Source organism: Mya arenaria, chromosome 8 (genome assembly GCF_026914265.1).
Source record: "Mya arenaria isolate MELC-2E11 chromosome 8, ASM2691426v1".
In the NCBI taxonomy this organism is placed as follows: domain Eukaryota; kingdom Metazoa; phylum Mollusca; class Bivalvia; order Myida; family Myidae; genus Mya; species Mya arenaria.
In genome coordinates, this window is record NC_069129.1 from 25,869,936 (window position 1) to 25,895,236 (window position 25,301).

At 34.4% G+C, this 25,301-nt stretch overlaps 1 protein-coding gene and 1 non-coding gene across 2 annotated transcripts in view; both read right to left on the minus strand.

The window, feature by feature from the left end:
• Positions 1-1,675: 1,675 nt before the first annotated feature.
• LOC128242162 (rotatin-like) overlaps positions 1,676-25,301 on the minus strand; it is a 62,115-nt gene continuing 38,489 nt past the window's right edge. The window contains exons 23-46 of the mRNA XM_052959227.1: positions 24,729-24,776; positions 23,414-23,617; positions 22,831-23,052; positions 20,227-20,454; positions 19,342-19,413; positions 18,572-18,706; positions 17,580-17,784; positions 16,451-16,552; positions 15,596-15,754; positions 15,159-15,441; positions 14,376-14,440; positions 13,623-13,710; positions 13,054-13,228; positions 12,256-12,467; positions 11,075-11,215; positions 10,548-10,718; positions 9,973-10,161; positions 9,072-9,244; positions 8,464-8,590; positions 6,891-7,075; positions 6,052-6,202; positions 4,962-5,084; positions 3,770-3,873; positions 1,676-3,489 (exon numbers count right to left, since the gene is read on the minus strand). Coding sequence (XP_052815187.1) covers positions 3,352-3,489; positions 3,770-3,873; positions 4,962-5,084; positions 6,052-6,202; positions 6,891-7,075; positions 8,464-8,590; positions 9,072-9,244; positions 9,973-10,161; positions 10,548-10,718; positions 11,075-11,215; positions 12,256-12,467; positions 13,054-13,228; positions 13,623-13,710; positions 14,376-14,440; positions 15,159-15,441; positions 15,596-15,754; positions 16,451-16,552; positions 17,580-17,784; positions 18,572-18,706; positions 19,342-19,413; positions 20,227-20,454; positions 22,831-23,052; positions 23,414-23,617; positions 24,729-24,776 — 3,700 coding nt within the window. The 3' untranslated portion in view covers positions 1,676-3,351. The remainder of the gene's footprint in view (positions 3,490-3,769; positions 3,874-4,961; positions 5,085-6,051; positions 6,203-6,890; positions 7,076-8,463; positions 8,591-9,071; positions 9,245-9,972; positions 10,162-10,547; positions 10,719-11,074; positions 11,216-12,255; positions 12,468-13,053; positions 13,229-13,622; positions 13,711-14,375; positions 14,441-15,158; positions 15,442-15,595; positions 15,755-16,450; positions 16,553-17,579; positions 17,785-18,571; positions 18,707-19,341; positions 19,414-20,226; positions 20,455-22,830; positions 23,053-23,413; positions 23,618-24,728; positions 24,777-25,301) is intronic.
• Trnat-ugu (transfer RNA threonine (anticodon UGU)) lies at positions 21,338-21,409 on the minus strand. Its single transcript has one exon. It is a non-coding gene; the product is annotated as a tRNA-Thr (tRNA).

Below are 25,301 nucleotides of genomic sequence, written 5' to 3' on the forward strand. Positions count from 1 at the left end.
AAAGTTTGAACAAAGTTTGTATGGCTGTTATTTATCGTTGGTGCAAATGGGATCCACATTAACTCACCATCCATTTACCAAGCAATGCAAGGCCATGTAAAAATGCACAGTGAAACTTGTAGTATGTGTTTATGTACATAGAGTCTCGGCCATTTTCGATTGTGAGATGAATCACTTTAGTAATACTAGAGTTATGGCCCTTTTACATGAAAAATATTAGATTTCTATTTTGTGCAGTCAATGAGTTACGTTTTTAGTATCTAATCATATTATTGTATTAATTGTCAGTTTGTTGTTATATAATTTTGCGTTACATTTTATTTTATGCATTGATAAATTTATTCATTGATTTGTATGGATTGAAAGTTGATATTTTTGTCTTTGAAATGTGTTATGTTTAATGTGTAAAAAGTTCACTATCCTCAGATTTCTATGTTGCACTATGTTGGCACTGAATGTATTTATAGGTATATGAACACCTTCTCCGTATATAATGTCGACTTGCACCTTAAGATATTACGTTGTCTCTAATCATATCCTTCGTTAACTGTAAAAACTCGTAAAAATTAAACAATCCTTACATGCTCCACTTGCTATTCCATTTGTAAATGTTTATTCGAGTATCTTGTTTTTCTCTCATGTGGTTTATTGAACCTGTATTCAAAATAAAACGTCTATGTATTACGTGGTGGGAATGTGCATTTGCCCCATGACCTTTTATACTTTAAACAAGTTAATTCATGACTTAAATGTCTGTCTGCACAAGAAATAAACATACATGTACATGTATTATTTTTATGGTAATAGTGCTTAACTCTCGAGTTACTTTGGCAATTTAATTATCGACTTCTGAACACTTTCAAAACATTGCTTTAGTTATTTTTCATTGTTTATTAAGTGTTATTTAGTGATTTTGACACGAGTCAACACATCTCTGTGTAGACTGGCAAATAGCAAGAGTGAACTTGCCAAACTTAATTTGCTTAAAAAACATTAAAAAAACTAATTTACAATTTAAAAAAGCAAAAAAATGATAAGATATGACCCAAATCACTACTACATGCTATTTTTCACATGATGAAAATCTTTGAAAATGCTCTTGTCAGACATCACTCACATGATTATACATGTTATTTGGTTAGGGTACTGGTTAGTGCACTCGCTCCTCACCAATGCGAACTGGGTTTGATTCCTGGTCTCGGCTCATGCGAGTTTGTCAAGTGGTCACCAGTCCCGGGTAAGTGGGTCTTCAACAGGCACTCTGGTTCCCCCCACTACACAAAAACACACTTTTGTGCAAAATCATGACAACAAGAGTGACTTTGTACGAGTTATCATAACTTTCTTTACAATCCTTGTAAACTACATGTTTAAACTTAAAACTTTATAAAAACACCTGTAATGTTTCTTGCGTGACCTTCTGGTGAAGATAATAGACAAGGACCAATCACATGATAAGATATTTGCGTACTTAAATGCTTCAGAAAGTTAATATTTTATACAATGTTTGTAAGACAAATCATAATTATCTTTACATAAAGAAGATAATTAAAATATACTTAAAATACAATCTTCTGTCATTATCAAACATAACGAACTATTTTATCACTGGAATAAAAGCAAAAAATGTTACCTGTCATAAATGTCAGCAATTTGAACAAACTTAACACACAAATCATTTTTTATGTTTATTGTATAACATATACAAAAAGTTCACAACTAATATTGGACGGAATGTCAAGCACAGAATGATATCAGATCAAAGCTTGTAGACATAATTATAATATTAAAAAGTGAGTCAAAAAAGAATGCTTGTAATAATTTCATTGTACTTTTACACAACTGTTTTCGGCAAAAAAAAATCATGCTGACATTTTATTTTCTCTCAATTATAAGACATTTTTATAGACAAATAGTCGATGCATGTATTTAGAAAAATGACCTTACTAAAACTTTTGTTTCGATGTACTTTCATGTATATGTGGAACTAATTTTACATGTAATAAGTTTATGTTTTATTTATATATGTATTAATTTATTTATCTAAGTATTACAGAACTAAACAAGTTCTACTAGAAACTTACTTATTTCCTTTTTATATTCTCTACAATTCAATAGAAATAATTCATGTCTTTAAATAGTCACTATATATATTAAAAATCTAGCAAACACAAATAAAAACAAAAACGATATTATCATTTCACCTTTAAATACAAACAATATACTATTTTTTTCAATGTAGGAAAAATTTAATTTGTTTATCTTACCCCATGGGTTTTAACAGTTCATGATTATCAATCCTGAAAGTTAGCCAAGGATCTGTCCAGTACAGTGATTCTTGCCCAATTCAGTATATAAGGGCTAAGATCCCTTTTGATTTTTTTTTCAAAGTCACACATATATACATGTATATATGTTTGACTTTGGAAAAAAATAAAAATATATATATTATTGATGCTAAGGTATTTTCTTCCTTTTATCGATGCAAATGTCCAAGCAAAACAATCTTTACAACTGTACAATAATCTTAAGTTGAAATCTTTCAATTCTGATTTCAGGATTAATCTTGGGGTCATATTCATAAAACTTCTTAGGTCATTTCTTGACTTAAGTCGAATTCCTACAATTTTCAAACTTATATTTAAAAAAAAAGTGTTTTTAACACAAAATTATGTAAATTAAATAACAATCAATGAAAATAAAGTGTTCCAAATATAATAAAGTTATTATATTTATCATATGACCTCTGATTCTAAACTCAGGGAAATGACTTAGGTTAGGACATGACTGAAGATGTTTTATACCAGTAGAGCTGGTATTCAATATTGGTCTTAATTGGACCAAAGAGCGATGTAGCTAATCGGATTACCTGTTATTAATAACTGTCCAACAGAGTGAATGAAATTGACCACCCAAGCTTTATAACCCCTGTTACCAGTTCATTTTACTTGTAAATGTAGATTAAATTGCATTGTTTACTTAGTAAAGAAGTGTTTTCTCTTGTACTATTTATTACTGACAGAGTCAGTTTTGTGGTATAATGTCTCAGGTGATTCTATGCCTAAAGCCTTACACTTACAATCACAAACTACATAGAAACATTTAATTCAAACACGAAACTCCCTACTCTTAAGCAAAGCTCACTTTACTATATTCAAATCAAGATTTAAATATTCATAAACAAAAGTTCTGTTTTCAGTTTCAGTAAAGAATATCAGAATAAAAAAAACCCTCTTTATTATGAAATAAACCAACCCACTGTTCACAAACAAAACTCTCTATTAATAAATAGTCAACAAAAAACTCCCTTTCCAAAAAATAGGCAAACTCCCTATTTCAAAATACATTTCCCTATTCACAGACAGTTGCAATAACAGCTTGTAAATCTGCTAAACATGATTCCTGAAGTTTTGAATCTGTTGCATCCATATCAGACATTATGTCCTGAAGTTTGGCAGCAACATTTGCATTCTTCATCACAACTTTTGCCTGAAATAGAAATAGAAAAAGTTTAAACAAATGAGATAATTAATTCCAAACCATGTTATACAATGATCTTATTCTTTTGAAATTTTTGTCCATGTGATTTTGTATACTTGAAATTAATTGGGTGTTGACGCACATGTCTCTGCTAATGGATTCACATTTTTTCTTTTGGAAAGCAACTGACGATAATAACTGAACAATTTCCAATAAAATTTATTAAGTGGGTAATTGAGAAAAAACAGACCCATCACTATTGAACTTAATGAAATAAGTATAAACTAACCTTTTGGTTGTTGTAGATAAGTGCCCACAAAGCAGATGCTGCCCCTGCGGTGACCTTTTCTCGGTCCGACCCCACACACACCAGTAGCCGTGGCAACAGCTGGTCTATAAATAGAATGATGCAATGTTTAATAATGGATGGATAAAATGGTCTATAAATAGGATGATAAAATGGAGTATTATAATAAAATAATCAAAATTAATGGAATGATGATAACAATTTATAGGAATTTTATGATATATGTTCAGAATTTTTTTAAGTGTATACTTCCATTCTTATTTTTGTCTTTTCAAGATAGTTTTCATTAGGCCAATATACATTAATTGCTAGATTTTCATTTAAATAATTGTTTTAAATGGGGGTGACATATTATTTTCTTTCGATGACTGTTTTACAGTCAAATATATATGTGTTCATGCTCTTTCTTATTCCATAAGGAACCATACACATGTGTTTCTAGACGAACCACAAACACAATCACAACAATTCTCCTTTTTACATATGAATGTTATACATCGACAATTTGACGCAATAGGTATGAATACCAAACAGTACCAAATCGATATGAAAAAACAGACCATAGTTCAACATTTTTATTTATTAAGTCAATAAGATTAAAGGTGTGCTGGAAAAATGGGGCGGGCGGATGGGCGTGGATGAAAATCAAACAGGGCGTGGATGAAAATCAAACAGGGCGTGGATGAAAATCAAACAATTGATTTAAAATCGCCTTAACATAAAAAAATATTTTGGAATATAATTACAGAGACGCAGCAAACTTATTTAATTATCAATATATGAGCATTGTAACATTTCACCACATTCACAATTTGTATTTATACGTCATAACAGGTAGTTTTCTTATCGTATTTTAAAACAAGAGTGCCTTAGAGGTGAAAATCCTAATCTTATTTGTATTTTTTTTTTTTGTGAAACATGGGGCATAAGTCAACAACTATAAAATTATGATTTCTGGACCCTTCTACACATGTGGGCATTGTCACTGGTAATATGTCATGTGTAAAAAGTTTCATATCACTATTTTTAATGGCTATGAGGTGATGGCCTTTTACATTGCTTTACATGAGAATATTGTTGAACTTATGGGATATCTTTTTAGATCATACACATTGCGTAGTATCCTTTTCAGAGAAAATTAAAATTGTAACATACAAGGCATACAAAATCATACCATTAGAGAGCAGCCTTGGCTTGTTTGAAGTGTGACATGCAAGGTTTCTGATAATCATCACAGCTGTTTCTTGAAGTCTGGTGGTGGGGCTTTCAACAAACTCTAGAAGGACGTCCAAACATGCTGAAAAATGTAGATTGGTAAAATTATGTGACTGGTTTTAATAGAATGGAAGCAGGCGCTAAAACCTGGTAGTGAATATTATGGGGTGTTTTTATCCGTAACTGTATCCATACAAGTACAAATTGATAAGATAATCAATTCATACAAGTATTTTTTATTCTCAGAGTTAAAGGGGTCATGGGCATCTCTTCTTCTTCTTCTAGTTAACCAAGGGACATAACTCATGGAGCTACTGTCAATCCTGTTTTTACTGTCAAAGGGGCATAACTCATTAGGTTCCTGCCCATCCCTTTCTCTCCCAGTTAACAAAGGGGCATAACTCATTAGGTTCCTGCCCAACCCTTTCTCTCCCAGTTAACAAAAGGGCATGACTCATTGGACCACTGTCCAACCCTCTTTCTCCCAGTTAACCAAGGGGCATAACTCATGGGGCCAGTGCCCATCCCGTTTTCTTCTGTTTAACCAAGGGGCATAACTCATGGGGCCAGTGCCCATCCCATTATCTCCTGGTTAACCAAGGGGCATAACTCATGAGGCCAGTGCCCATCCCTTTTTCTCACAGTTAACCAAGAGGCATAACTCATGAGGCCAGTGCCCATCCCTTTTTCTCCCAGTTTACCAAGGGGCATAACTCATGAGGCCAGTGCCCATCCCTTTTTCTCCCAGTTAACCAAGGGGCATAACTCATGAGGCCATAGCCCATCCCTTTTTCTCAAAGTTATTAGTTAACCAAGGGACATAACTTATGGCTTACTGCCTATCCCTTTCTCTCCCAGTTAACCAAGGGGCATAACTCAAGAGACTACTGCCAATCCCTAAGAAAAGCATGCCTTTTATGCAAGGAAACCTGTAAATGATCTCACTAGAACTGTTCTATTTTTTCGTAATATATTACTAGGTTATGCTATACTATAATTATATCACATCATAAAAGCAATTACACAAAGTACATGTATGCATAACCAACCTGGTATTTTGAGTATGATCTGCTGACCCTCCAACGAAAATGACAGATTGAGGAGTAACTCCAGCCAGAGTTGTTCAGTGGCTAGTTGTCTTCCTTTGTTGCCTTTACTTCGCTTGGGATTCAAGTTGCTAAACTCCTGCAGAAAGTTACTCTGAAAGAGTTTAAGAACATTATCATACACATGGTACATGGCTTTTTGGTAAATAGATGCTCAATCAGTCACTGGAAAATAAAAAGGCAAGAATTCATTACCAACATGCTAGAAAACACACAGGGTTTCAAGAGACTAATAACAAAACAGATGGGTTAAAAGTATGTGCATTTCTTTTAAAAAAGTAGGGATGGTTGGGCTCTTTTCTTACCCTTTTGATGCAAATAAACTTAAACTTCTAAACCCATCCACCAATTTTGATCTACATATGGTGCAGTGACTTAAATTAGTTTTTGTTGAACAGGCCCAAATCTGAATAAAACTGGCCAGCCAGGGAGGTCCAGTTTTTTTTAATAAGTGCTTTATTTCTTGCATTAATGGCCATTCTGAGAGCATTTAAGAACACAAAATTATTTCTTGATTTATATTCACAAAATAGTAGAAAAGTAGGACTTTTCCACAAAAAAAGTATGAAAAGAGTGAAAGCCTGAAGCTTCAAATAGGATTCTTAATATGTTATCACATTTTAATCAGTTTTTAATTCTCACCAAAAAGAAAACAAATTTTCACATTAACTCTGCTAAATGTTCGGACCTTACAGAATGACTACATTTTGTCTACCAGTGTGCACCAAAAAACATACTTATGTCTTATTTCACAAACACATTCCATTTCATACCACACTCACCTTCCACAAAATGTTGCGACACTCTGAAGAGAGGGCCAGGTTTGCGAGGAGAGAAAACAGGCCCCGCTGCACGTGCTCCTTGTGTCCATTCTTGGAGGTGTACTTGACCACAGCGTGCACAAGGGAATTGGGGCTGAGACCGGAACTTCCAGCTGTTGGGCTTGTGTATGCCAGGGAACTTGTAGCTATGATGACAAACATTAAATACAAATAGGTTGTCAGGTTAGCATAGTGGTTAGCAGACTCGCTTCTTACCCTTGCAAGCCGGGTTCAATTCCTAACCTGAGCGCATGTGAGTATGGTTTGTCAGGTTTCCCTCACAACACAAGACTACACTCTTGTGTAAAATTGTGCCAATGAGAGTGATTAATATAATGTTGTAATAACTTGTTTAACAAATGTTGTAAAATAAATAAGTTTAAACTAAACTCAATACAAAATATGGAGTTGTGCATCGGACAATTGCATGTACAAGAGAATAGGGATTAAGACCTGAATTACAGTTGTTGGGCTATTGTACTGACTAAGGTACCAAAGTGTGGTTATTATCAACCAACACGAGTCTGTCTTGCTATATGCAGACGCATCATAGTGAACATTGAAGATTTAAAGATACTCTGATGCAATAGGCCAAGTTTCAATCCAAACTGCAATACATTTTTGCCAATGACCTTCCCATTGTTACTTTGACCTTTGACCTACAAACATGGGTCTTGCAAGTGACACACAGGCTTCTTATGGTAAAAGTTGTGCCAACCTATCTTTAAATTGCCTCAAGGACATGACAAAGTTACAGAAAGGACAAGCCAAAATGCAAAAACATTTAACGACTGATCCCTTGAGTATAATCTCGGGCTATGTTTACAGACAGTCTGAAGTCTTAGTTCAAACTCAAGTGGCAAAACTGCAAATCTTTACTTCATTAAAACTTTCCTTCTTGTTAGTATTGATAATGAAATTTGCTGAAATTCATTACTCTTTGAAATTGTACAATTATTTACAATTAATTTTGTATGAAAAATACTAAAAGTGATTTCCTGAGTCTGAGTCTAGACTTGTACTTGAGACTGTTCGTAATCATGAGCCCCGGACATCTAACTTAGGGATGTGGGTCTTGCAAGCAACAAACTGTCGTCTCATGGTAAATTACATATAGTTTAAGATGCACTCCTACTCCCAAATAAGATTTAACACAATTAATACAAATGTTTCATTATACCAAAAAGGATGAATAAATGTTAAAAACAATGGTTCTTATGAAGGATACCATCGTAGATCACAGTAAATCTTTTAGCACTCACCAATCATTTAATATTTTTGCGTATATTTTTCAGCTATTAAATACATGGTTACAATATTGTTATCAGTGAATAGTATTTTCCATAAATGCATTATTTAGCAAGTTGTTAAAGGTTTATCACTCCAAAATTATGTTTGTTATACATACGTATGTATTGATTATGAATAAGAGTTTCACTTTAAGAAAAAAAATCAAATCACCGTTTCAAACTTTGAACAAAAAGATCAACAAATGTTAAGGTTCCCACAAAATATAATTACCGTATACACTAACCTGTTGGGCTCGAGGCAGTGTAAGTGGTCAGGAGTGAAACCACACAAGCCATAAGGCCAATGTCCAGTTGACACCAAGACCACAGCTTGTGTACAATATGGTGAAGTCCGCTGTGGTAGCATGCCGTCTGAAAACACATTTGTTGGAAATTTGTGTACAGTTTATTTTTGCTTAAATTGAAACAAGTGTCCTTTTGTTGAATTAATGTATTTTCTAATTGTAGTGAATAGAGAAAAATGACCCTCATATTTGGTGAAGCTTTCATATTCCCTCAATTTTGCTGTAGCTTTCATATTCCTACACTAACAGAGTGTGACAATTGGCAATATTTAATAACTTCATTGACAAGTTGAAAGTAACATTTAGTTTTCATAGATTAAAAAACAATATTCAAGATTTTAGATTGATTGTGAGGTACAGCCTCCAGCCCATACACACACAATAATATTCATTTATGGCACTTAAGTCATATAAGTTATTTTTAAATGACATTTTTTTTTTCTCGTTGCATTTACAACAAATAGAGAATTACATTTGCTTTTAAAAGGAAGTATCACATGGTAAACTTGACCAAAGGCTAAAACGGAACATTCCAAAACTATACTAACCTTAACATCTTCGTTCTTGTACATAAAATTCCTCAAAAGGTCAAGTGTCAAGGTTAACTCCTGTATTAAGGCTTCATCCTTGACCTTTGACCCCTGTTTTGATTGGAGGGAGGTCATAGAGAGGCGGGAATGGGTCTGCTTTATATGTTCTAGAAGATTCTCAGCTAGGCCCACTGAAAAAAGAAATATGTTCAGTGGTTTTATGTTAACCAAAAAACTGCACAAAAAGAATAATTGTTTTGTTTCAGAGAAAGATCATGATGTATTTCATGTGTGAGCGCCAAAAGCAATATTTCACAAGTGGGGTAACTACGGGTGAAACTTTTACATATGGTGTTTATAAGGTGATTTTTTTACCTTACATTGAAACCACCAAATTTTTATAATATGCCTATTAAAAAATGTTAATTGCAGTTTTTCAAAAAAAGCATGCCACATTGTATGCAAGCGTAACACAATTTTGAAATAATATCGTTGAAATTGTATCCCAGCCCTGTTTGCGCCGAAGCTTGACTTGGACGTGAAAAAGGTGTCTTTAATTTCAAAACAGTGATATAATATCAATTCTAACACTACCAGAAACCATTCAATAAAAGGTTGTCTTGTTTGATATTTTAAGATCAGAATTGATCTGAATATCAGGAACCGCATGTTAAGAAGAAAGATTAAATATTGAATTATTTCACCATTTATATTTTACATGGTTTTGATAGTGTTGTTTTTTACCTCGAATTTGAACATGAACTTAAATAGACTTAGCCTATGTCAGTGATAAAGAAATATATTGTGATTTAAATGACCTTGCTGTTGTTATATATTTTTTAAATTGTGTAATAACTTTGACAATGCAAATGTATAATGTTATTTATTCAGTGCGAAAATGAAAAACAATTACACTTACACTCCAAAGCAGCTGATTTAGCAGACTGTGAAATAGCCAGCAAACATCTAAGAGCAGTAATGACATGAATTCTCTCCCCTGTTTGTGAGTGCTCTCCTTTTCGAAGGAAGATTTGGTCACAGGAAGTAATCAGGGCCTTACAGAAGCTTGAACCAGCAGTCACTTGGCCTCCATCTTTTTCCTCACCATCTAAAGAGCAATGAAAACTTTTTCTTACATGTATGATGATTATAATATTTAACATTTTAGAACTATGCTGCACATTTGACATCATCAGCAACTTTTTTAAATGGCTAAGTCTGGAAAACCTCAGTGTTAACAAATCATGAAATTTTGAAATAGATTAATTCTACAACAAGAGAAATGGGCCTCAGCATGTTAACAGTGCTGAATTCCCTAACCAAATCAGAGATAATACTATCAGCATGTTTTACAATACTAAATAAAACGAAAGTAACAGTAATGTCGATTAGATGATAATTTCCATTTTTTTTATTTTTCAACATTTAGCTAAACTAAAAACCAATATTCAACAAAATCAATTCATTGGAAATGCTACTATAATAATTGCAAACCTGCATGCTGTAGAGTATTCAACAAAGCAGTGAATGTCACTTGTCCTTCCACATCCGTCCTGCTAGCACCGAGTTTTCCCTCTTCACTACAGAGTGCAGATAGGAAGTCAAGACACGCTGTATACAGATCCCCCTTTCCATGGCCTCCTTCCAGTATCCTTAACAGGGCCTCTATGGAAGAAATAAAACAATTAATTGGAGAACTTATGACTTATCCCTCCTATGCCTTTTCACTAGTCAACATAGCCAAAAAGTTAAGAGATACTGTATTCAAGTCCCCTCTTCCATGGCCTCCTTCCAGTATCCTCACTGCACAGGGTTTTGACCATGGTTGTCAAAAACACGAGCACAGCCACATAGATTTATTACATTAAACAGTGAAGTATGTTATTTAGACAATACCAAACAGCTATGGGTATCCATTGTTTGGTAAGAACAGCTGCACCACACGGTCGTCAGAAATACTAGCACAGCCACATAAATTTATTACATTAAACAGTGAAAAGTGAGGTTTAGACAATACCAACCAGCTATGGGTGTCCATTGTTTGGTAAGGACCTGCGCCAGCACCTCAACTGCTGCACCACACTGGGTTTTGACAAGGGTCGTCAAAAACATAAGCACAGTGTTCCAAACTTCACAACAGCTGCCATATGTGTCTGCTGATACTGAAAGAAAAACAGAGCAACATTTTGTTTATAGAGTATATTACACATTCATAGTCATTTAATAATATTTTTGTTTTCACTTATCCACTGTGCCACTGAGGACATATACTCATTTTGGTTTATGATAAAATTTCATACTTACAGCAATTTTTGTCAACATTTGAATGTTTTTTGTAATAGGCAAACTGAACAGGTATCATTTTTGCCATTTGGCAGTATCATTATCTGGTTGTTGGGTATTAACAATTGTTCATTAAAAGTCCTTATTCATTTAAAGTGACTCTTGTATTTAAAATCAATACATACACAGGTGTAACAAACATTAATATTGAGCGATAAACCTTCCAACTTCTTAATAAATAAGACATTTAAGGAAAATATGAATAACTGAACACAAGATTGTAACCCTGTTTTTAAATAGCTAAAAACACACAAATATTGAATGACTGGTGGGTCTTAAAAGATTTACAGTGATCAACTATTGTTTCATAAGGTAGAAATAACGTGTTTTCTTCACCTTTCTTTCAAATTGAACACGGTATCCTTCATAAGTGACCATTGTTTTTTATATTTATTCCTCCCTTTCCATAAATTAAAACAATTGCATCAATTGCGGAACATCTTATTTGAGAGTAAGAGTCCATCTTTAAGCAAATGAACTCACCAGAGCTGAGAATGCCCCTTTAACAAGAGTCATTACAAGTTACCAACCTTGGCTGTGATTTTTTGCCCATACACATTGTCTAAGTTTGGTGATGATTGGACAAGAGCTTCTCAAGTTACAGCTTGGACAACATCAAATTTGTAAAAATTTAGGCAATTCAATGGCAATCACTCTTATGTGATAAGGGCATGTGCACAAAGGTTCTTGCTGAGCAGCACACAGGATCGACGAAAAAGTGGTTGAATATCAGGGAAAATATTGGCAGAAATTAAAGTAATGCATGCTTTATATCAATAAAATTAAAACTGCCTTTCAATCCTTTAATTTTAATCATGTCCGTTATGAGAATATAAATCTGTTGTGTTTTTTGCCTCACCATCAGAAAAAATCCTAAGAAGTGACACAATTCCTCCGAGAGCAACCCTATCCTGTAACACATGCAGACGTGTGGTGTGGTCGTGCACAAGGCATGTGTTCAACAGGCGCAGAATGTGCACGTGCATCTCGAGCAGCTCAGTGAAAAACAGCTCCATCGGCACGGAGCTCGTCAGGCCCTGTATGCCCTCTAGGAATCCAGCATCAAGCATGCTGAAATTGAAGGGAAAAATTGTTTTTCTTATGGGAGATTTAACTTAAACAGCTGGGTTTTTTAAATAGTTTCTAGGTCTTGTGCTGATTTTGAATCCTTTCTCGAAACACCAACCACTTCTTTTTACCGGACTTATAATAGTCTGGTGAATTTGATTTCACTAAAGGAAGTAGCAAAACCGACTCATGCCAATTGCATTTTCAACTAAAGTCTTGGGATATAATTTATGTTTAATTGTATTTTGATGTTTGTTGTTTTTCCAGTAAAACTGGGGCATTACAAGAGAAATATTAAGACAGAGTTATGGACCTTGCTTATCTAATCTACCAACATGTTTACTAAATTTTATTAGAACATCTTAAAACATTTTTTTTAGTATGGTCAAGGTTTTTGAACTCTGACAACAAAACTTCACAAGGAATGAAATAAGTGACTCATTCCTATGAGTTGTGACCGTATCTTGAGGCATTTAAACAACTAGGTTCCTAATAAGGCAAGTCAATCAAAAGGCCATTCTTTTCACAGTGCCTAACTGTTAAAGGTAATTCAATCATTTAACCTTAAAACCTAATAACTCGTCCTTACCTTACAAAGAATGGGATCAGTGACTCATTCTTCAGAGCGGTGACCGTATCTTGTGGGGCTTGAACAATGAGGTTCCTAACAAGCTGGGATACGGCTGCTACAAGACAGGGAGTGGTCACTGACTGCTGGGAGGTTATCTCCCCTGGACACTCTTCACCAGAACTTTCTGCACCTCCTTGTGAAGGGTAAGAAATAATATTTTTAAGGCATTAATATGGGAGAGGGGGGGGGGGGGGATTTTTTGAAATATGCATACTTTCTTCCTTTTTTTATATATTGCCATGTATTGGTATAAGTTTTTGGCTTTTTTGTTGTTGCGCTAATTATTTATGTTTTATTGAGCATTTAAGAAAGTTAAAAATAAGAAAACACTGAAAATGCCTAACATCAAGTTAAAAGCTGTATCCCTTCAAGCTTCAAACAGAAAACCAGTATCATTTTTTTATCTTGTACTTATAAAGCTAAATTTGATGATTGCTTTTTAGCAAGTCTTTCTAAACCTGGGAAAGACAAAAACCAACAACAAAACCATAGGAACAACTACTCTTCTTTAACTACAATTTCCTCACCTTGCTGAGAGGTTGGAGTAGTTGTAGGGGTCCGAGCCCCTACGGCCCCCAGTCTCTCTGTTGGCCGAACTGACGAGACCCCTGATGACTGAAGTAAGGAATAAAATGTGTTGTTTTAACCACAATTATCAAATATTGCGTACAAAATTTCTCCTTTATCTTGTGGGGGAAAAAATTCCCCCTTTGGCTTCAAAACTTTGTTTAAGTCACACGGCGGAATGTGACAGGGTCAAGCCATAATGCAGCCATTATTGGGCTTTGGCAGACCTTCATAAACTCAACAACAACTACAAATATCAATAAGATATAAAATTATTCAAAGAGAAACATTAGAAGCTCACATTTTATTTTAATTTATATTAATAAAACATACTATGTTGCAAACTGATGTTTGATGTATACAATGAATAAAATATGTTTTAACTAATAAGATATAATTATAACAATCAAACAAATTGAAAAAAAATCGGATATTTCATTCAAGTTAAAGGGGATCTGTTTTGTTTTGAAACATTCCCTACATTTTAATAGTTTTTAACGAGCTTTTTGCAGAAAATTTGTATATAACAGATTTTTTTTTAACCCTTTTCTTCACATTCTTCACAGAGAAGTGGCCGCATCATCTGCCAGAGTTTATTCCATAAATATATTATATAACTTTAGAGCAAAATGGTGTATCCATGATGTTATGGATAGAGGAGTAAAAAGACGTATCTATGAAGAGAAGGGGACGTCTCAAAGTCATACAGTTACCTGAAGCAATGACATGGTATTCTGGTGGGAAACATTTGTTGACCTTGGCAATAAACCAGCGTCAGCTGAAAATATAAAGACAGTATTTTAACTGTAAACTATCTCTGAGTATCATTGCTTTTATCATAAATTTATAAAGTTGATATAAAACTAAATGGTTTTGGTATAAAAATGAATATTAGTTTTTAGGTGGTAGATAAATAACATGTCAATGATAACAAGAGTGCCACAGAGAGAATGCCAATGTACTTTTCCACTGCCAATCAAGGGGCATTACTCAACAATAATTAAATCAAGAGTTATTGCCCGAATGATATAAATGCATGTGCTGGCCGTGGCAACATGAATGCCAAGTTTTATTTGAATATCTTGAAAATATAAGGGCCAAGATTAAAGTTACACACATGGCAACAATGCTGCAACAGCAACAAAACTGACAATGACACCAACGCTGTGACACTACCGTAATTCACCTAAGAGTTTGGACACTCAATTTGGACACCCAAAATTATTTTCAAAAATAATTTATTATGGGTACCTAATTTTCGGACACCCAAAGGTCATCAATCATAGTTATAGATAGTCCAACTTGATTTGGACGAGCATCTGATGTGAGATATTTTTTGCATTGGCAAAGTCTCTGAGGCCATCCAACATAGATAGACAAGCCAAAATAAAATCCTTGATACTTCACATATTATTATGAAACTGGTGAGTGCCTTCATTTAAAATATTGTTCTAAGACATTCATACTCTATATCAAAAACATATACCACTCTTTACCTAGAACTGATAAAGTATTCTCCGATGCTGACTGCGATAATTGCTGAATCTCTGACGTCAACGTGGGCTGTACAGCGGGCTGGGGATGGTATGCCGATAACATGACCGTCATTTCCCGATACAGTTGACAATGTTCAACAAGAGCAAGTAGGGCGGGAAGACCCGTTAAGGAGACGCCATATTCTGTATCCATGACAATAGGTCCGGCCCATATCCTTTGTTCGCCTTCAGATGTGCCACTAGGCAATGGAGTGCTGGTCAGGTTTACTAGTAATAAAGCAGCCTGAAATATTGATAATTAAAAATTGTGTTTGCACTTCTTGTATTTTTTTGTCTTCACAAAACGGTCTTATTTTCAACAAACATAATAATTTCCTAACTAAATTTTCCAAATGCTTTTTATTTATTTTTTGTTCAAATCCTATTGCTATTCTTACCTGTTGTCGGACAATGCTGCACTCAGACGTATCAAGCAGTATGGAAAGAGCCGCTGCCCAAATACCCCCAGGGATGTGTTTACAGTTTGCCGTCAACAGTTTCCGACCTTCTTCCAAGCACGACAAGGTCACAGCAATACCAAGACCAGCAGTCCGCACCTAAAGATAAAAAATTGCAAATTTAAATGATCTAATTTACAACATTTCATTTGTCAAACAGAAGCCTGAAAACAAGGTTTTATCTACAGTCAGCTGTAAAGTCACATGACAAATGGTCTCCATGGTGATTATAAAAATGAGTTCAAGTAACAAAACATCTTCATTGATCCTGGTATTTTTAAATGTCCACATGCAGTATTGGATGCTTTAAGCTTACAACAGAATCTTCGCAAGCTCACAATGAAAGCATCCAGTTCAGTCCTTGGTCACATGACATATCATCTCCATGGTGACTGTAAAGATGTGTTGGAGTATTAAACAATTTGTTCGCTTACCACAGACTCCCTTTTAAACCAGAGTGTAAGCAACAAAGTAAGTCTTAGGCGACCTGACATATCGTCTCCATGACAACTGTAAAGATGAGTTGGAGTCACAAACAACTTGTTTGCTTTCCTAAGAATTCCTTTTAGACCACAGCATACGTAAGTACCAAGTAAATCCTTGGTCACCTGACATAACATCTCCAAACGACTATAAAGATGAGTAAAACTAACAAAATAGTTTGTTTGCTTACCTCAAAACCTCTGTAAGTAGGCCCACTGTTTAAGCATCCATACAAGTCCTGGGTGAACTGATAATCATCACCATGGAGACTGTGAAAATGAGTTAATGTAACACAACAACTCATTCGCTTACCTCAGAATCTCTGTAAGCCCACAGTGTAAGCATCCAGTCCAGTCCTGGGTCACCTGATATATCGTCTCCATGACGACTGTACAGCCAGTTTTTTGGCCACTCCTACAATTAAAAAATCCAACATAAAGACAGTTATTAAGAATTCATTTTATGTCAATGTCAGTAATTTATATAACAACTGAATGCAGTTTGATCAAAGTACTTTATATAAAATTATAATAATGTATTCATTTCGACAATATTGGCACTATATTCCATAACATAATAGGTAGATCAATATACATTCAGTGCGCCATCGGCATAAATATATTAGCATCCACAGTATTTTTTTCTGTTACACTTCATGATATACCAGGGAAAAATTGACCGACAAAATCTCATTTTAAAGAATAGTCATGAGACAGGCGTGACAACCATTTTTCCAATGAAATTTCATGTTACAACTAAATATACAACACTTATTACCCTGTATTCTCAGTTGTCTCCAAGGGCGAGTCCATTTATGATTACAATATTTTCTTGGCCAAATTGCCCACGGTACACAATGTAGCATAGTGAAGTAGTGTATAAGGAGTATAAGATGGATCCCCCTTTGCTTATTCATCTATTTCATTGAAATTGTATGACCCCTCATTATCTAAAAGCATAGCGAAATAGGGTATGGGGGATTTGCGTTGGACCACCCTTCGTTTATTCATCTATTTCATTGAAATTGTATGACCCCTCATTATCTAAAAGCATAGCAAAGTAGTGTATGGGAGATTTACGTTGGACCACCCTTCGTTTATTCATCTATTTCATTGAAATTGTATGACCCCGCAGTATCTAAAAGCATAGCAAAGTAGTGTATGGGGGATTTGCGTTGGACCACCCTTCGTTTATTCATCTGTTTCATTAAAATTGTATGACCCCGCAGTATCTAAAAGCATAGCAAAGTAGTGTATGGGGGATTTGCGTTGGACCACCCTTCGCTTATTCATCTGTTTCATTGAAATTGTATGACCCGTCATTATCTAAAAGCATAGCGAAATAGGGTATGGGGGATTTACGATGGATCATACCTCGTTTATTCATCCGTTTAAGTGAAATGGTACGATTTCATGATTTACTTATTCTAAACATACTGTACCTCTCCTTTAGATTGTGTTGCCATCTCATATGCCAGGTGCCTCAGACACAGAGTGGCAGCCTTGGTAACACCCTTCCCCATAAAGGACATGGCCGTACCTCCTCGACCGATGTGGAAGGCACACACAACCTCCAGTAGACAGTTTAGAACCTGACAAAGGAGTGCATTCCCTTCCTGGTCTGTACATTCCTGGCTCCACCCTGGCCTATAAAAGGACAATTACCACAATAGGACTATTGGTACTACAGTAAGATCTCAAGGCTTAAATTCAATTTGGGGATTCTCGCAGATTCGGAATGCTGGCCCCTATTTCTCGAAACTTCTTAAGCTTTACATGCTTAAGTAGCTTATATCAATTAGACAAAACACCTTCTTAAATGAGATTGTGGTAAACAAAATATGGTTTGTTGTGATAACCATATAAGTAATTCCTATTTGACATCTAATTACTCTTAATGCAGTAAATATTACGCCAATTAAAGACGAAGAAAATAGTGAGATTAGCTTAATCCTGTTACCAGTATAAGGGACTTAAGAAGTTTTGAGGAACTGGGGTCAGCTGACAATCCCTAGATGTTTGAAATCAAGATTGGCAAAAATCAATTTTAAAAAGTACATGTATATGACAGTTTTCATCCTTGATATTTGAAAAACAATTTAAAGCAACTATTTAAATTCAGTTTTCCATTAATTTATAATAACGAGTTTTTTTTAGTATATCATAAAATATTTTTCATCAAAAACATACAAATACAAATACAATTCCCCTGTTTTACCAGATCATTTTAACACATTTCAACTGGCAGCCATTTTAACTTGAGTGTATCAAGTATAGGTTTTTTTATGAGCGATGATGTCATGACTATAAATGGCAAACAGTCAGCATATAAAAACATATCATAGTCACAACAATCTTGACTGTTACTGTACAGGATGATGATCTCATTTCTCTTATGTTCAATAGAACATATAAATTGCAAATGAAAATTTACTTTGCTGTAATGTGCACAAGGGCCAGAAGTGTGGCCTCCAGTGCAGCTAGGTTGTAGAAATGTGGAGCGTCAGTCACGTTCAATCTCTGCACCAGACGATGGGCTAGATCCCCTCGTAGTTGATGGAACTTTAACCTTGAAGAGCATAAACAATCTTAAAACCAATAATTGCATGAAAGTGTAATAACATTGTATCAACAAATCTATACATCCCCGAAAGTGGTTTGCATAAACCTACCTATGGATGTAGGAAATGCAAGATTATGGCTAGTTCTGGCTACCATAACTATAACTTTCACTACTAATTCATTTTGTTGCTTACCATATTTTTAAAAGCATTTTTTTTTTTAACTTCGGCTTTCATTAAAAGTGGAAAACAATGCAAAACAGAGCCTAAATTTCAATAACCAAGAACTTTCTGTTTAAAAATAGGTCAATATTTAAAAATGAGCGCATCATGCTCAGTTTGTCATTTTTCACTTGAAAAGTGGCATAATTTAACAATTATAACTGTGAAGTTATAATGGTAATAGGCCTTGTATATGGGCACATTGTCTTCTGTAACATATCTACCAAGTTTCAAATAACTATTTTGAATGGATTTCAAGTTGTGACCACAATTAAAGTTTATACACGACAAGCTACACATGTATACTAAAACAACTACAACAGAAAGGCTAATTAAGACAATACCTGGACATTTTTTCAAAAAGTAAAAAACACACACACACATTTGAGAAACAAAAAAAGTAAAATTCCACTTGGCTTACCTTACAGTGAGAAGATAGGGCAGGGAATTGTTGTAGGCCGAGATAAAAGCTAGCAATGCTTTGTCAAGGGACCTGAAACAGTATTCACAAAAATAAAACATTTACTAGAAAAAAAAGTATAAAAGAATCCTACTTTATCTTACCTACTGATCTTATGCATAAAATAATCCTATAGTCCATTTAAAGGGTAAACTCTTTTATCTTTATAACTGTCTACATTCTGAACACTTTCAGTTAATGAGAGAACAGCATACAGTTTGCGGTGCAAACCAAAAAAGGGCAATACTTCAAATGCCTTGAGGAATGAAATAGTAACATGTAGTGCCAACAAGAACACACTGGAGACAACATTAACTCTCATATACTGTTGTTTTTCAGATAAACAAGCGTAACAGCTAGACAATTAATAAAGCCAGAGTTATGGGCCTTGTAAGAAATTTACGTATTGTATTTGGTAACATTTGTACCATTTATCATTGACAATAAACAACACCAAAGCTGTTAAACCCTTGACTGAATTTCATTGATAAAGAGAAAAGCTTAAATAAGTCAATTGGTACAACCATTAGTCTTTATACATGTATATTTGCATGTTTAAAGAACTCTTGGCGACAATTTCTCGAAACATCTTAAGTCCCTTATAACAGGATTAAGCTAATCTCACTATTTTTGTTGTTCTATAAAATGTGTTATATTTACTTCTTCAATATTTTTTAGAAATTATGTAGGAAAAATCTGTATGATTATCAGAATAAACCATTTTTCATTTATCAAAATCCATATTCAGTATGTATTTTAGCTAATTAAAATAAGCAACTTAAGCCTGTTAAGCTTAAGAAGTTTCGAGAAATTGGGGCCTGACCTTCAAATGAACTCATATCATACCTCTTGATGTTGACCTGGCCCTCATTTGCCTCTTCTGCCATTTCTCTAGCAGTCTGTCTGTGTAATAGACTAATTAGAGGACCTTTTGGATGGTAGAGCACCTCGCCCACCCATTGCAGGATGTTATCTGGTGCCCGATTGGTCAGTTTCAAAACGAGGCTGATAAATCTCAGAATATCCCAAAGGAGGCTCTCATCTGCTGTTGAGGCTGGAGTGACCTTCACAAACCTAAAATATAAATGCTGCATCATGTGGAATGGGCACAAATATATTGACATTATTTTGTGGGATGACCACTCTAAAAGGTAATAAAAATATTGTTTTCTGCACGTGCATTTTTGGACTAATATTTACATCAACAACCTTAGACTGAGAGTCTGAAATTCCTTTAAAAATGGGCTGAATTCACTTACTTATTAATTACTTTTCATAAGGAATACACCCATGTGTTTTAATTATTTTTGTAAGACATATGGGCGACAAAAATCATTTGAATGAAACATGAACTGTTTGAAATGTTTTAAATAACCTGAATACTCCTTATTTACATGCTTTATAGTTTGTAAAATATTTGTCTTTTATATTAATTATTATGTCAACTTTGTATGCCAAAGATTCAGAGTATATGCCACTCGTAATTATATTTAACTACAAAGAATGTTATATTAATCAATGCATTATATTTAACTACAAAGAATGTTATATTAATCAATGCAATCATATTATGGCTTGAGCATTTCATACTTTGAAACTACTTAAGTTGCCCTATTTATTACAAAACACAATTTCCTCTTCTAAACTGCCATTCGATAAGACAACTACATGTACAATACATATACTATACTATGCCCAAATATACTTATAGTTTGTTTTCGGAACCAGGACGAGAAACCAATACTGAGCTAAGGTAATTATGGTACAAATTAAAACAATAATGAATATTCATAAAACATTTTAATTAATATGATAGAACACTAAAGCAGATGTTGATAGTGCATGACTGTACAGTCTATGTAAGTTTCTAATTTCATTCACATGATTTTACTATATGTAAGAGTTCAAGTTATGCCTTTACAACTTTTTCAGCTGAAAAAAAAAGGATATTAATGCCAGCCCCCAGTGAGGATCGAACTCACGACCCCTGGTTTACAAGACCAGTGCTCTACCACTGAGCTATGGAGGCATGTGCTCTCCTATGGTTTAAACTAGCGATATAAATCCACCTAATGTTATAAATCCAATACTTGTTTATGCACATACTAGACCATGATAATACATCTATTATTAGCTTTCTGATATGCTTGACTGAACATGCTATATTTAAGTTCAAGATTTATGTGTGAATGTACAGTGGAGTAGAAAAGTTGTTCACTTTTATGAATAAAAAGAATAGGAGTTTTACTTTTATAACAGAAAAGGTGTTTACTCCATAAATATATTAAGTATTTTACACAAATGGTCATTCAATGGGTTTTTTCATCGCCTTAGTAAACAAGTTTGAGCAGAATAAGAAATGTGTTTCTATTTATATCATTTATATAAATACAATTTTGATGATTTCTAGTGCTTAATTAATACATAAAACATTACTAAAACAACTACAATTAATCAACATATCCATATACTGGTTAGCAACCCCTTTTTTTACAAGGTCAGAGGTATAAACAACGTTTATTTGGGTCGAATTCCACATACTTCTAACATTTGATATCTGTCAAAAATGATGCCGCAATGAAGCGCAAGACTGATTTGTGTAAAATATTTTGTTTTGACTGGTTTTAATTAAATGGGCGAAAAAGTGGTACGGGCGAATAAAAGGTCGCTAACCAGTACAGATATTACAATAGGTATATACCAGGCCTTCTAAAAGTATAGAACATAAATCAGTCTGGATCCTGCGACCCCCCCCCCCCCAAAAAAAAATCCCCAACCACTCAAAAAAAGACCTGTTCAAAAGCCTGATTAAATATAAATGTCGCACATTTTCACGGTGTGTATTCTGTCAATATGTATTCGCGATGTGACAATTCATAAGAGGGCTCTAGAACCATCATGGCAGATTTAGATAGTAATTGATAAAAACTTAATTTCAAATGAGATTCTCATCGAGTTCTGTGGCGTTTCTAACAAGAAACGCTGTGATCGAAATTTAAATTAGCTGCGGCCAGCAGGAAGCGGTCAGACGACAAAAGATGAAACAGAATTATGATTTATTTGCTTAATGCTACTACAGTGGTAACTGATAATCTTGAATAATCATATATATCTAGATTTCTATTCGGGGCTTCTAGCTATAAGTTTGATACCGAAAACAAATTTTTCATTACAGTGTATCAAAATGGCGTAAGCGGCGCACTCTGCTTTCAGACTCTGTAGTTAATCAAGCGTGTTGCTGTTGATACCCAATTACAGGACTAGGTTAATAAATTCGGAATGTTAATGCTTTCCCGAATTAACTATGACAACTGATTAATTTATAATGACATCTTACCATGATGGCACATCATCCATGACATAAAATGAGAATTTCAGTCACTAAGCATACCTTGGTTACTGTGATGAAACAATTAGTTTTGATTATGGATATGATTTTGCACTACTTACCTGGCTACCGCTCCACACCAATCAAGTGTGTGGAAAATCTCCATGACACCTGCATCGCTCCTAGCAACAAGGTAACCAAGGAGACGCCTGAGTGATCGCTGGACTGCGAAATGTGAGGTTGAGTTTGTGATGTCATAGACTGCTGACTGGAGACCTTGACGGAGATGTGAGTTTGTCAGAATTATTTTGTCAGTCGGCGTCAGGCGGAGTTTTGCAGAAAATCTAAAATAGGAAATGAAATGAAGTTCGCCCCCCCAAAAAATTATATCAAAATTAGATTTTAGCTATTAGTGATTAAACAAATTAAATAGTGTTAAAAATTGTTCTGTATTATAAATCTTACCAATAATTACTGGTACAACCATCATCTATAATGATATTAATACATTGCCTTATTTTTTTTTCAACATAAAAGAACCAATAATTTTTTTGTGCTTTCAAGGTAAAGTTATGTTCTATGATCAAAATGATTCCACCAAAATCTCAAAAAAGCATGAACAATTTTACATTAAAAATGGTAAAAAAGTGATTTTAACAAAAAAAACCCATCTAAATTACTTTACCAGCTATATAAAATACTTACTCCAGATCCGAATCCCCAGATTTGGCTGTGGTTCCCGACAAGTATTTCACTAGGTTATCCATTCCCTCATGCCATGCTACATTCCATGTGACTCTCATCATTTCAAGGGGCACGGCCGTCATTAACGGGTCAGGATCAGCCGGTGGCAGCACCTCATGCGGACTTTTCTCATAGTGGACAGAGGGCCGGAATGGTAGCTTGTATCTGTAAGAAAATTATAGGATATATAACATTGTTCTGTACAATACATGCAATATTCTATACCTCATTTATTCGTCCAATCAGAGACTGTCATTTTCAACAATTAACGATACAATATATTTCCATATCAAGATACATGTGCGTACAAAAAATCCTCTTTTTTTCAGTTAATTATGATTCATAGGTCCCATGTTAAACCTATGATAAAGAACAAAAGGCCTGAAAAGGTTCTAAATGAAAATCAGGATCAATAGAAGCTCTAAATGTAGAATTACATAAGGTCTCTTTAAGAACCATGACCAATTCTCCTTTGTTTAAAACGAAACGTAATAATATTGTTAAAATCTAATATCAATGCTCTTATAATTCCACTATCTGGAATAATGAAGGAATAGAATAAATAAGTTCTTTATCATTGTTCTGTTCATGTTTCTACAGCTGGAAAAAACATATTGGACTCAACAAACCGCTCGTCCAATATGGTTTTCCCAGATGTGTACTTGTCCAAACATACTTTTTTATTATAAACCATCATGAATCTGCAAGGAATACACATCTCAAAATGCATTTGTCCCTATTCCACCTAGTGTGTTGTATTCCACTTGTTGTCAAGTATCATTGCACAATGTTAAAATGATGTCAGAATGCTAAATAGTGAACTGTTAAGATGTAATTTATTATGTAATATTAATTGTATTTTCTTAATGATTTAAACCAGAAATGTATGCCTAAAAAGGGTTTTTAGAACTGAACTCATCTGGAAGGTCATAATTGTCTTCCATAGATTTGTTCATATTTTGTCTTCACTTGGCAAAGCAGAATCTGCAAACGTGAGTGGAATAGTACCTTCCCTATCAAAATGCAGTTCTATTTCCCTATTTTATTAACGAAATCAAATGCATAGAAATAAAAGATCGAGGGGCACACATGCCTGTCATTACTTGGTGGCAGTTAAACCTCTCTGGTGCTTTTTTTATGGAGAACATGCTCCCAGTGGGGTTTTAGCCCACAACATTATTGGTTGAGAGGCATACATCTACCTCAATAGACCAATGCAGTCAAACATTTTACTTATGATTGAATTATTGTTTTCAAGCGATTTAAACATTCATACCTTAGTTTGACAATGTTCGGCACAGAAAAGGCTGTGTTTTTACTGCCACTGCAAAGAATAGAAAACAGGTTCTGATTATGTTCATAGTAACTGAGTTTAATTTGAAAAGTTATATTTTCACTTTCAGATTGTCAAAAGAATAACAAATAGAGATTATACACGATTCAAAAAAGGACTGGATTTCAAAAAGCTCCAGTAAAGTCCATCAAAGGTTCATGCTCAGGTGACCAGGTTCATGCTCAGTTGACCATATCCAATATACCGTAATTATCTTGATGGGACTGTACCAAGTGCTGTCAGTGTGCAGTCAATGTGGAGTCAAACAGCTGGCTTACAAAAACATAAGGTAATACAAAATCTATACTAATGGCCAAAAGTCGTGTCCGGTATGGGTATGGGTATGGGCCTTGCAAATCCTCAATACCAATTTTCAACAGATTACTGTACCGCCAGTTCTGGCTCAAATTCCAAAATTCTTTTTTCATTGAATGCAAATTAATGTCCTCTTTCCATCGATACCAAATTTATGAGTGTGCAATATAAAACAGAACAGATATTGTAGTTTTTGTAAAC